This window comes from Neovison vison, chromosome 2 (assembly GCF_020171115.1).
Source record: "Neovison vison isolate M4711 chromosome 2, ASM_NN_V1, whole genome shotgun sequence".
Taxonomy (NCBI): domain Eukaryota; kingdom Metazoa; phylum Chordata; class Mammalia; order Carnivora; family Mustelidae; genus Neogale; species Neogale vison.
In genome coordinates, this window is record NC_058092.1 from 107,981,258 (window position 1) to 107,993,824 (window position 12,567).

Sequence of the window (12,567 nt, forward strand, 5' to 3'; positions counted from 1 at the left end):
TGGAGAAGTTGAGGTTCATCCTTCCTCAAGAATACAAAATCCATTTAAGGCAACGTGTCCCGCCTCTCCCAACCATATAAGGGTAGCTTTGGTATAATAGTTTCTACAAAACAAACCCCACCCAGATCCAAGCTGGCTTTGACTTTGGCCTGGGCTTCCTGCCAGGGCAGGGCACCTGCCAGACTGGCTTAGGCCAGTCTGAGTGAGTTGGCTTCTGGTGCCTGCATTTCTACCATGCTCAGTTCACAAAGGTGGCCTACATAGGGAGAGGAGAACGTATGGAAGCTTTTTTCCAACTCATCCTCTAAGGGGAAGGTAGGGTGATTCTCTTCCACCCATACTGACCTTGGAGTTGAAAAGGGAACAACAGCAAGATTAACGAAGAATGTTTGAGCTGCAACAACACACACCGGACAAAATTTGGGTTAAGCAGCCTCAGATAGCCTCCGAGCCCCACCTTTAGGTAAATCTGAGCTAGCGCAGATGGACGTGTCCTGCTGGTTCTCGGTCACGCCCATCCTGCTCTTTCGCTCACATTGGCGAACGGAATCTTTGGGGCGTGTTTAATCGGCAGTCACCGCCCCAAGACGCGCCTATAACAAGGGGGCGGTTCCCCGCGCGCCTGCTTAGTAGGCGCAGGCCGGCAGGGCGGAGGTTAGTCCTCCGCGCTGCGACCCCCCGCGGAAATAAGATGAACGGGACACAGAACTGGTGTACCTTGGTGGACGTGCACCCGGAGGGGCAGGCCGCGGTAAGAGAGAGTGGCCCACCGCCTCCCCCGCCCGGTATTCTCGGTTTCCCGTTCGGTCCCTCCCATGCCCCGCGCCGAGTTCGCTGACATCACCTGGCGGCGGCTTGGGGCCGGCTCGGTGCCGCGGGCTCCTCGCCGCACTTCTCTTTCTCTTTTTCTACCGCCGCGTGGCTGGCAGTGGGGGTCTTGAGGAGTCGCGGCAGGAAGGCTGTTCCGGGACTCGGGGCGTCCCTGCCCTCTGGAAGGACATTGCGTCTCCTGCCCGGGACCCCCGCGAATATCCGGTGCGCGCTACTCAGGCGTCCTGTGGGCAGTAGATTGCGTCGTGGGATAAACGAGCTCCTGGAACGGGGTCTTCGCGCTCTTTGTACTTTGAGTCCCCGACGGGGGGAGATTAGCCTTTTCTGTGGGTCCTGGTGTTCTCAGAGGCCCTTCAGGTAATTTAATGGTGCCCTGGGTGATCGGTAAGAAGACTGGGTAGAGAGTCAAATCCCAGGGCTTGGACCAAAGGGTGGGGCCGTCGGACTCTAGGTACGCCGACACTGGCCAGGAAATCCGCCTTTCGCTGGGAGGGACAAGGCTGTCTGCTTGGGGGACACCTCTCTGCTCGGATTTCTCCTTCCCCTTGCAGTCCTCCTGCCTCCCCTTCCCCCATCGGCCAGCCGGTAGTTTCTTGGGACGGTTTCTTCACTTCGTTTCCGGGTCCAGCTACCAAGCCCTGGGCCAGTGGATGAAGGAGATGCCAGAACCTAGGCTGGAAAGGGAAGGAAGTGACCCACGCGAGAGCTTCCGGACGAAGTGAGGTTGGGGGAGGTAGGGGCGTTCTCCAGCGCTAATACATCTGCTGCTTCCCTCACTCCCCGGCTCCCTGTCCTTGTTCTCCCCACCGCAGGTGACCGACCATATGATTTTTTCTCTCCAGAGGCGGAGGAAGGTAACTTGTGACTGAATGTTTCTAGGCTTTGCTGGGGAACTTGACCCAGAAAGGGTGTGTACTGTTTTATGGATTTTCAAGCTGTTGTGGATGAGAGTGAAATGGGAGTCAGGATGATGGGGAGTTTGTATCCCTCCATTTCCCCTCCCTCCACTCTGTATCTGATTCCCTTTCTGGGTTCCAGTCTCAGCATGTTCCCTGGGGGAGCTAAGCCAGCTGCACCTGGATTATGGCTCTTCAAAATAACTCGTAGAATAGTTTCTCATTTCAAGTTTAGGGTACAGATAATCACTTAATTTGTTCACAGTCCCTTCTCCATTTCTGTCCTGTGAGTCTTTCTGCCCACATTACAGGTCTTGTTACTGCCCAACCCTCCACTCCCCCAGCAATGCAACTCTGAAGATAATAAAGAAATCCATCCTCCATTATGTCAGCCCTAAGACCTACTATGTGCTCTTACTCACTGTCTTGGAATGGTTGAGGCAGGGAAAAGGGTATGAGGAAAATAAAGGAGAGGAGTGTTGGGCTTCTTTTTGTTTGCTGTAAAAAAGAGATCCGGAAAGATCTTAAGACCAGTGTATTGGTACTGTTGAGAATGATTTGACACACTCTTCTGTCTCTTGATATTTTGTTGCTTGCCTCATGAGGGAGAAAGAGTCCGTAGAATAGTGAGCAAGGAATTCAGTCAGTATACAGCCATGGATTAGTTTAAACCTAATCAGAGATCTCTAGAACAAGGGGAAATAGAAATTCCTTTTATTCCTTCTTCATAGGCTAGACTTTAGAGGTATTTTACTTCAAAGCTGTGAATGAAATAAGCATTGCTGGAATCTGTTCTTGGACACAATCCTGAGCAGTTCAGGAGCGGGGAGAAAATGAAAAACAATCAATCAGTCAGGAGATAGGATTTGTCCCTGGATTCCTCTCTCCTCTGAGCCAGCCTGAAGATAGACTTTATGGCTCTAGACAGTCCCCAGGAAGCTGTAGAATATTCACACCATTGAATGAATGCTCAGTGCATGCTCAAAGCGAGTGAATGGATATGTAGATGAACAGATGTTCCTCCTTGGTGTCAGGAGTATAGACAATTTAACCCGCTCCTGCATCCTAGTGGGAGTGAGGATTCTGGAACTCTGTTGGTGTTTCCCTACCAGGCAGGCTGAGTGCCTTGGTGCATCACACTTGGATGTGGAAATATAGCTAATACCTCTCTGGTTTATTTTTATTGTTAGAGGCAGATGCAGCAGGTAGGGTGAGCCAATGTTTTTCATACAGCAGATCATGACTACAGTGGGTCTGAAGTCAGCTTAGTGGGTTCGAGCCCTAGTATTAGAAAAGAAATGGATTCCGATTACATGGCATTCTGGACTAGGCAAAACTGGGGGGACAACGAAGAGATCAGTGGCTGCCAGGAGTTTTGAGGGTAGAGGGGAAAGAAATAGAGCGCAGAGGATTTTTTTCCCCCTAACCCACAAAATGTACATTATTTACTTTACTTGAGTGAACTCTAAGGGGATCCAGGGGCTTTGGGTGATTAAGATGTGTCAGTGTAGGTACATTCTTGGTAACAAATGTGCCATTCTGGTGAGTGAGGTAGGTAATGGAGGAAGCTATGCCTGTGTGGGGGTAGGGAGTATAAGAGGAATCTCTGTACCTTCCTATAGATTTTGTTGTAAATATAAAACTGCTCTAAACAAAATAAAGTCTTCAAAACAAAAGAAATAGAATTAGCACTATCAGAGTGTTAGGGTGGACATTTTTAGCAAAGATGTGGTTTCAGTTAAATATATATATACATAGTATATATATATGTGTGTGTGTGTGTGTGTGTGTATGTGTGCGCGCGTGCGTGTGTGTGCTTATTAGATCTTGAGGTAAATCTTTTAGGTCAGAGGAGTCTGCAAGCTACTGTAGTAAGTTATACTGACAGATGGACGCACAAAGTAACCTCAAACATTTTTATTAGACATTCCATTAAGTTCCTTTGGTTATAAGCAGCATAGAGGGACTCCAGCTAACTTAAGCAGAAGAGGAATTTATTCGAACGAAATGGGCAATCAGAATTTAAGGGAAAGCTTAAAAAGTGTGGACCAAGGCTGTTTGCATTGGCAACACATGTACTAAAACTGAATGGAGACGGAGAAGATTGGCTTGGCCCCTGTGCCAGGGTGACATTCAAAGTTGTGAAGCCTTCCCTGTTTTTCAGTGCTGCTATAATAGCAGTGTGTGGTGACAGATGGTAGTTACACTTTTGGTGAGCATAGCATAACCACAGAGTTGTCAAGGCATTAAGTGGTATTCCTGAGACTAATGGAACATTGTGTCAGCTGTACTTGGAGGGTCTTGGATCTGGCTAAGTGGAAGGGACTAATGGAGGGTTTCTACATCTGGGTGAATTGGTTCCCAGTGTTTTTGCCATTCTGTCCAAGATTCTAAGGAGAGGGTTTCATGGGCCCCTCGCCCCCCTTGGCCAGGGCAATATGGTGTTCCCTGATGGACAGGCTCACCAGATTCTCCTGTAAAGGAGGGAGAGTGTGCAAAGCAAAACCCAAGTGCTATTACTAGTAGAGGAAGATGGAAGCTGTGTAGGAAAAGCAGCAGAAGTTTACTATGTTAGACTTAAGTTTGAATGATCTGTTTCTTTTTCTTTAAAAAAAAAAAAAATTTTTTTTTAATTAAGTAGGCTCCACGTTGGCTACAACGTGGGCTTGAACTCGTTGACCCTGAGATCAAGAGTTGCATGTTCCACCTGCTGAGCCAGCCAGGCACAGGTACTCCTCCTTTCCTTCCTTCCTTAGATTTTATTTATTTATTTTGAGAGAGAGAGAGCATGAGTGAGTGGAGGCAGAGGTAAAGGGAGAGAGAATCTCAAGCAGACTCCATGCTTAGTGCAGAGCCCAACATGGGGCTCAATCCCAGGACCCTGAGAGCATAACCTGAGCCGAAGTCAGATGCTTAATTGACTGAGCCACCCAGGTGCCCCTCTCTCTTTTTCCCTTCCTTCCTACCTTCCTTTCTCTCTTTCTTTCTTAAAGATTTTATTTATATGAGAGAGAGAGAGCACTTGAGGCTGAGCAAGCTGGGGGGCCAGAGGGAGAAGCTGGCTCCGTGGTGAGCTTGGAGCCCAATGTGGAGCTCGATCCCAAGAGCCTGAGATCATGACCTGAGCCGAAGTCAGACACTTAACCAACTCAGCCACCCAGGTGCCCCTCTTTTTTAATTATAAATCATTTTTTAATCAAATATATGTGCATGATTTTTTTTAAAGATTTTTATTTATTTAATTGATAGACAGAGATCACAAGTAGGCAGAGAGGCAGGCAGAGAGAGAGGGGGAAGCAGGCTCCCTGCTGAGCAGAGAGCCCGATGTGGGGCTCGATCCCAGGACCCTGAGATCATGACCTGAGCTGAAGGCAGAGGCTTAAACCACTGAGCCACCCAGGCGCCCCCTATGTGCATGATTTTTAAAAGACTAATATTATCAAAAGACTTTTTAAGAGAAAGTAGCAAGAAGTTTACTACCCCAATCCCTGCCCCATGGGAGAGACCACTTTCAACTTTTGGCACTTTTGTCAGGTGTTACCCCCATGTTTCTAAATAATATGCTTAGAGTGATACTTCTTGACTTAATCAGTTTCAGACAACTATTGACTTCCTGCTGTAGGAATTACAGGAAAGTTTATACTCCCACCCCTTACATACTCTATTTCCCTTCTCCCATCCTCCCAGTGTATTTACATCACAATTTTGGGCTAAACTCTGATTTCTGTTAATAACATTGTGGTTAAGAGCCTGGTCCTGAGCCTCTGACTCTACAGTGGGGTTGTAGTCAGGGCTTTGAAGTTGGCTTTGCCCAAGATCATTTCAGTAAATTACTTAATCTTTTCCATCTCAGTTTCCTCATCTGTAAAACAGGGATAATAATTGCACCCTTCTAAGGTTGTTGTGAGTATTAAATAAATAATGTATGTGAAGGGGCGCCTGGGTGGCTCAGTGGGTTAAAGCCTCAGCCTTCGGCTCAGGTCGTGATCCCAGGGTCCTGGGATAGAGTCCTGGATCCGGTTCTCTGCTCAGCAGGGAGCCTGTTTCCCCCACCACCCCCAACCCCTGCCTGCCTCTCTGCCTACTTGTGATCTCTGTCAATAAATACATAAAATCTTGGGGCGCCTGGGTGGCTCAGTGGGTTAAAGCCTCTGCCTTCAGCTCAGGTCATGATCCCAGGGTCCTGGGATCGAGCCCCGCATCGGGCTCTCTGCTCTGCAGGAAACCTGCTTCACCCTCTCTCTCTGCCTGCCTCTCTACCTACTTGTGATCTCTGTCTGTCAAATAAATAAATAAAATCTTAAAAAAAAATTATATAATCTCTTAAAAAATAAATAAATAAAATCTTAAAAAAAAAAGAAAAAAAAAGTATGTGAAACATTAAGCCCCAGGCCTGGACCATGGTAAATGCTCAGGTGCTAGCTGTTATTTTCTGTTTGCTCTGCCTACTGGCTTAGATGAGACTGTTTCAGCCTCTCGTGAGACACCTGCCCAAAGGGTTGATTAAGAGTCTGGGAACTCTCTGGTCTGGTCGAGGTGTGCTTCTTTTCATATGTTCACATTTATGCTTCTCTGTTCCTTTCCCCTTACCTCTGCCAGTGGAGGGTCTCGAGGAGGGGAAGGGGTCCGTAGTCAGCCTAGAGTAACCTTTGCCATCACCAGCTCAGCCAGGATGGGTCTTGGAGGAGTGATGGTCAGGAATCATATTTTGGTATCCTGCTCTAGGCCCCTTTTCTCTTCCTCCTTTTTCTGACTCATGGCCGAAGTAGCTAATGTCCCATGATGCTCTGGACTCTTTGGTAAGCTGATTGCCTTTAAGTAATCTATTAACATTACCCTTTCTCAGAATATTTACACTTTATTCATCTCTAATTTTAAAGGAAGATTTTATTTATTTATTTGAGAGAGAAAAAGAGAGAATGAAAGAGAGAACATGAGAGGGGAGAGGTCAGAGGGAAAAGCAGACTCCCTAGTGAGCAGGTAGTCCGCAGGACTCCATCCTGGGACTCCAAGATCATGACCTGAGCTGAAGGCAGTTGCTTAACCAACTGGGCCACTCAGGTGCCTCTCTAATTTTTTTTGTCTTGATCAGTCTTGGCCAGAGAGTTTCTCTAAACAACACCTGGGTGGATTTGGAATTTTTTTATCAGCTACAGCCTGAACCTTTGTCTTTACCCTGGAATAGGTGTTATTCCTTTAGGATCTCAGAAGCTGAATTAGTTTAATATTAAGTCTTTCCTGAGTTCCATTCCCTTAAAATTTTGGTGATGGGGGGGAGGTGGTGCCTGGGTGGCTCAGTCATTTAAGTGCCTGCCTTCCGCCCAGGCCATCATCCCTAGGTCCTGGGATTGAGCCCCACATTGGACTCCCTGGTAGGGAGCCTGCTTCTCCCTTTCCCCGCCTGTCCCTCACTCATGCTCTCTTTCGCAAATAAATAAAATCTTTTAAAAAAATTAAAAAAAAATTTTTTTTAAAGATTTTATTTATTTATTTGACAGTGAGAGAGAGACAGCGAATGCAGGAACATGAGCAGGGGGAGTGGGAGAGGGAAAGCAGGTCCCCTCCCCCTGCCCAGCAGGGAGCCCATTGTAGGGCTGCATCCCAGGACACTGAGCTGAAGGCAGCTGAGCCACCCAGGTACCCCCCAAATTTTTCTTAACTAAAGCTATGATTTATTGAAGGTTTACTCTGGGCCTAATTTTTCTGTAACTACTTTAATGAGCTATAATTCATAGACTGCACAAATAACCCATTTAAAATGTATAATTCAGTGGCTTTTAGTGTCGTCACTGAGTTGTGTAGTCATCAACACAATCAATTGTAGAACATTTTGTCTAGCTATAAAGAAATTTATGCTGATCCATTAGCAGTCACTCCCCATTTTCTCTTAACTGCTCCCCCCATCCCCAGCCCTAGGCAACTACTGATTTCTTTCTCTGAGATTTCCTGTTCTAGGTATTTTATGTAAATGTAATCATATAATATGTGATCCTTTGTGACTGGCTTCTTTCAATTAGCATGATGTCCTTAAGGTTGATCCATGTTGTAACATGAATTGGGATTTCATTCTATTCTATTCTATTTTTTTTTTTTTTTTAAAGATTTTATTTGAGGGCGCCTGGGTGGCTCAGTGGGTTAAGCCGCTGCCTTTGGCTCAGGTCATGATCTCAGGGTCCTGGGATCGAGTCCCGCATTGGGCTCTCTGCTCAGCAGGGAGCCTGCTTCCTCCTCTCTCTCTCTGCCTGCCTCTCTGCCTACTTGTAATCTCTGTCAAATAAATAAATAAAATCTTTAAAAAAAAAAAAGATTTTATTTGAAAGAGAACGAGAGAGCACAAGTGGAGGGGGAGGGGCAGGGGCAGAGGGAGAGGTATAAGCAGGCTATCTGCTGAGCAGGGAGTAGGACTGACTGACATGGGGCTTGTTCCCAAGACTCTGGTTATCATGACCTGAGCTGAAGGCAGATGCTTAATCGACTGAACCACCCAGATGCCCCTGTACATCATTCTTTTTAAAGCTCAATGATATTTTATTGTGTGGATATATTATCACATATGCTCGTCAGGGATAAGTGTTCATGGACCTTTGGGTAGTTTCTGTTTTTCATCTATTATGAATAATGCTGCTGTGAACATCGACTTATATTATAATTTCTTTAATTTCTTTTGGAGAGACACACCTAGGAGTGGATTTTGAAAGAGGATTCATTGATACTTACTCCAAAGGAATGAATGAATTCAGAATGGTGAGAGCCCTGCCTCTGTGACACCTGGAGTAGGGAAGAAACTCCTGGGCAGAGGAACTTTTCAAGTTTGGTGACTGCCTGCCTGTTCCTTCCACTCAAAGCTCAGCCCGTAAATTCCTTCTCATACCATTCCAGCTCCCCCATTCATTGCCAGATTCTTACTTTCTAGTGCACTACAGCTGATGTCTCCAAGCCTGCCAGGGATTTGGGAAATCCTGAGCTCTGCCAGAGGATCTGGGATTAGGAGGCTTACCCAATCACCTGGCATTTGGCGCCAGCATTGGCCATATTTTTCTGGGGTGGGGAATGGAGTGTTCACTTAGATGGTTTCGGTTCCAGACACATGTGCTCAGAGCAGGTGAGGCGAGCTTCCCTGCCTGCCTGTAATTATGGTACATGCCTCTTTGGGTCACAATGCAGTCTTGTGAAATCCTTTTTTGTTTCTTAGGGGTGGGGAGGTTTAGTTAGGGGAATAGGTATGAACCAGGGAAGTTGGTGGCCTAGATTTAAGCCTGGCCAGCAGGGGCAGGAAGAGGAGAAAAAAATACAGGGTCTGATGGAGATGGGTAGATGAAGGAAGAAAAAGAAAAGGATCTTCTAGGGTCTGGGGCCACAAAAGCAAAAAATGACAAAATGACAAGAGGGAGGAGGGGGCACTGCCCCTCCATCCCAGGCTGGCTGGGTACAGGGCAGGTTTCCTGGAGAGTGGCTAGCTCAGCAAAAGGGTGTCTCCTTCACATTCGAGGGCATTCAGGAGCCCCCCTCTTCCTTGTGCACATTCACTATTAGGCCTCTTCTACCCTGGCGGATGCCTGTGCCAGGTCTCCAGGTGATGAGAAAGGCTGCCCCATTTAGAGTGCCACCCCAAATCCTTTTTCTCATTTCACCTCCCAATCACCCCGGTCAGCCCTCTGCATAGTACTTGTCCAGCCCATGCCTCTGGGCAGGTAGCCAGACAAAAAGCAGACACCTGTTTTGTTGGCTAATCTGTGGGGAGGAGAGGAATAATTCTTTGTGTCATACTTAACAAAGGGCCATCTCTGGCCTAGAGAGGCCAGAACGAAGGCTGTCCAAAACCTGAGAGTGGGGTGGCAGCCAAGAGAGGGTAAGCCCCAACCACCTCATCTGGCCTTGTGCTGGCCTCTTGGGAGCCAGTGTTTCAAGGGGCTGGCTATTCCCATTTCTCAGAAGGGGAAACTTGAGGTGGCTGTCGCAGCTGTTTGAGAGACCACGTACGTTTTGGGCAGGAGAGGGGATAGGACTGAGGGACAGAGTGATTAGAGGAATGAGTTACAGAGTGAAGAATTAAGGATGCTGGTTTCCAGCTCAGGGACTGTCTCTATTGCCCTTACCTCCTAGAAAGAGCCGCGACGCTTACCTGCCGCCCATGCTCACGGTCCCCTTAGCAGCCTGGGGAGTGCGAGCCAGGGAAACATAATTTCCCATAGATCTGTCCCCTATCACGTGAGCCCAGGGTGTGAGAACCTCTGGGGCCTCCCTCTTTATCTCCCTATCGTTTGTCCACAGCGTCTTGATCTCTAACCCCTCAGCTATGTGTTTATTCCCTCCCCACTCTCAGGAGTGATTCACAGCTGGAGATTTGTTTGAACAGAAGCGAGAGGCTGCTGTAATTTGGAGGTGGCTGGGCTTCTCCCCAAGAATGTTTATGAGGTTAGAGGCTGCTTACCTTGTGATTAGCTGCTACTTTTTCCCTAGAGAAGGTTCTACTTCTTATCTTGCCTTTCAGGGAGTCTCCAGTGGGATTTCCCTGCTAGACATTTTGGGGTATTCCTAAAGGTCCCTGGAACCTTCTCCTAGCCCTGAGATGAGTCCAGCTCCAGAAAATAGCTAATGGCACCAAGCAGAGATGGGCCTGGGTTTCCCTCCTTAGCTCTGGGCTGGAGTGTAGGTTGAGGTTCATGGCCTTGCAGACTGGATTCTCTGGTTCTGGAGGCTGAGGTGGCAGAAAACCCTAGATTTGTTCACGGCTTCGTTTAGACAATTTGGCTCACCCACCCTCCTCCCTGTGTCTTCCTAGAGCTCCTTGGGAAAGTAATGCTGTCTCGCCTTTGTGAAGTGATTTATGGTTTGCCAAGTACTTTCACACTATCCTACCATCTCTACCTGTCCTGCCTTAAATGTAGGCAAGGTACTATTATCACTACCATTTTGCAGATAGAAAACAGGCCCTGAGAGATAAAGTGATTGCTCAAGTGTTAATAGGTGTCAGTTTGACTCAGACCCCACCTCCAGCTCCGGCACTTTTTCTTGCCTTCTCTTAATTTATGTGTTTCACTAGACCAGTGCCGCACACATTTTCTGTTCCTCAAGTTTAAAACACTGTAGAAGCACGGACTGAAAGTCCCTTTACTCATTTGTCCTCCTCTTGTTTAATGTGTATACATTCAGTGCCTTTCTCATTTGCTTACATTCTAGAAATGCCCTCTGGCATGGTGGCTGGGAACACAGACTCTAGAGCTATAGGACCTGGGTTTGAATCCTGGCTCTGACCTTTGCTAGTTATATGGCCTGGGGCAAGATACTTAATGTCTGGGCTTTGGTTTTCTCCTCTATAAAATAAGCATGTTGATAATAACATTTGTCATATAATATTATTATGAGTATTAAATGAGTTAATATATTTAAAGCACTTAGCACAGAGCCCAGTAGGGCTCAGCACATAGTATTTGTTATATATAGGAATTGGCAATTACTATGAACATATATGTGTGTGTATATATATATATGTACTTAAATAAATAGGAAGTCATTTTTTTTATGCCTTAGTGCCTTGCTTTTTTCCTGCTTTATCTTGGAGATCATTTTCTGTTAAATAAATAAAAGTTTATTTACCAGCAGTGTAATATGCCACAGTGTGGATGATACCATACCCGCACCTACTGGAAGGTAGTTCTGCTGTTCCCAGTTTGTAACTATTGTAAACAGTACTGCTGTCAACAGTTTTATACATGTATCTTTGGGATTTTCATAGCGCATCTTCCTAAAAGTAGAATTACTGGGTCAAAAAGTTTATGAAATATGCAAATAATTTTTATTAATATTGCCAAATTAACCTCCCAAGATCCTTGTATGAACTTAAACTCTAACAATACATGAGACCAATCCTGGACTTTATTGGTATCTTTATTATTTTTTTTAAAAGATCTTATTTATTTATTTTGTGAGAGAGAGCACAAGCAGAGAGGAGGGAGAGAGGGAGAGGGAGAAGCAGGCTCCCTGCTGAGCAGGGAGCTCGATGAGGAGCTAAATCCAAGGACCCCAGGATCATGACCTGAGCTGAAGGGAGGCATTTAACCAACTGAGCCAGCCAGGTGCCCCAGTATCTTTAATATTTGCCAATTTATTGGTCTACAAATGCTATTTCTGCAGGATTTACATGAGGAAAAGTCCATTGCTTTACTGAGAGCCAGAAAGAAGGCTTGAGTATATGGGAAGTTTTAAAGCAAAGCAATAAAATGGACAGCTGTGCACTGAACACCCAGCTTAAGAAATAGAACATTACCAATCTTCCTGAAGCCCCTGGGGTCCTCCTTCCTAGTTCATAATGCTCTGCTTCCTCCACAGAAGTGATCACTGTCTCGAATTTTGTGTTTATTTCTTTGTTCTTTATTATACTTATCCTACATAGACAAGTGATATAGTGCTTGGTTTGGCACGTTTTGAACTTTATATTCATGATATTCTCAATATTCTCTAACTTGTTTTTTTTAAAATTAGTTAATTAATTTAAATAATGTCTACACCAAATGTGGGGCTTAAAGTCATGACCCTGAGATCGAGACTTGCTTGGTCTTCCCAATTGAGCTAGCCAGGTGCCCCTTCTATAGCCTGCTTTTAAACTTACTACTACTAATTTGGAGATTCATTCATGTTGATACATGAAGCTGTAATCCGGTTATGTTCACAGATGAATACTAGTTCACCGTACTAATAGGCCAGACTTTATTCATCCATTTTGTTGTCAGCCGATCATCTGGGCTGTAGGTTGGGCTATTGCCCAGATGCTGCTGTGAGCATACATCTACTTGTTTCCTTTTTACACTTCTTTTTTTTAATTTTAATTTTTTATTTATTT

General features: G+C 45.9%; 1 protein-coding gene and 1 non-coding gene across 7 annotated transcripts in view; both read left to right on the forward strand.

Moving 5' to 3' along the window:
• Positions 1 to 618: 618 nt before the first annotated feature.
• The window catches only part of TUFT1 (tuftelin 1), a 48,288-nt gene continuing 36,339 nt past the window's right edge, over positions 619 to 12,567 (forward strand). For 3 of the 6 annotated variants that reach the window (XM_044239234.1, XM_044239239.1, XM_044239237.1), the window contains exon 1: positions 619 to 751. In XM_044239234.1, the coding sequence (XP_044095169.1) occupies positions 692 to 751 (60 nt within the window). In that variant the 5' untranslated portion in view covers positions 619 to 691. Of the gene's footprint in view, positions 752 to 1,685; positions 1,740 to 8,438; positions 8,472 to 12,567 lie in introns of those variants that run through there. The other 3 variants (XM_044239238.1, XM_044239235.1, XM_044239236.1) reach the window with 3 other exon arrangements.
• LOC122901556 lies at positions 3,784 to 3,888 on the forward strand. Its single transcript, XR_006383564.1, has one exon. It is a non-coding gene; the product is annotated as a U6 spliceosomal RNA (small nuclear RNA).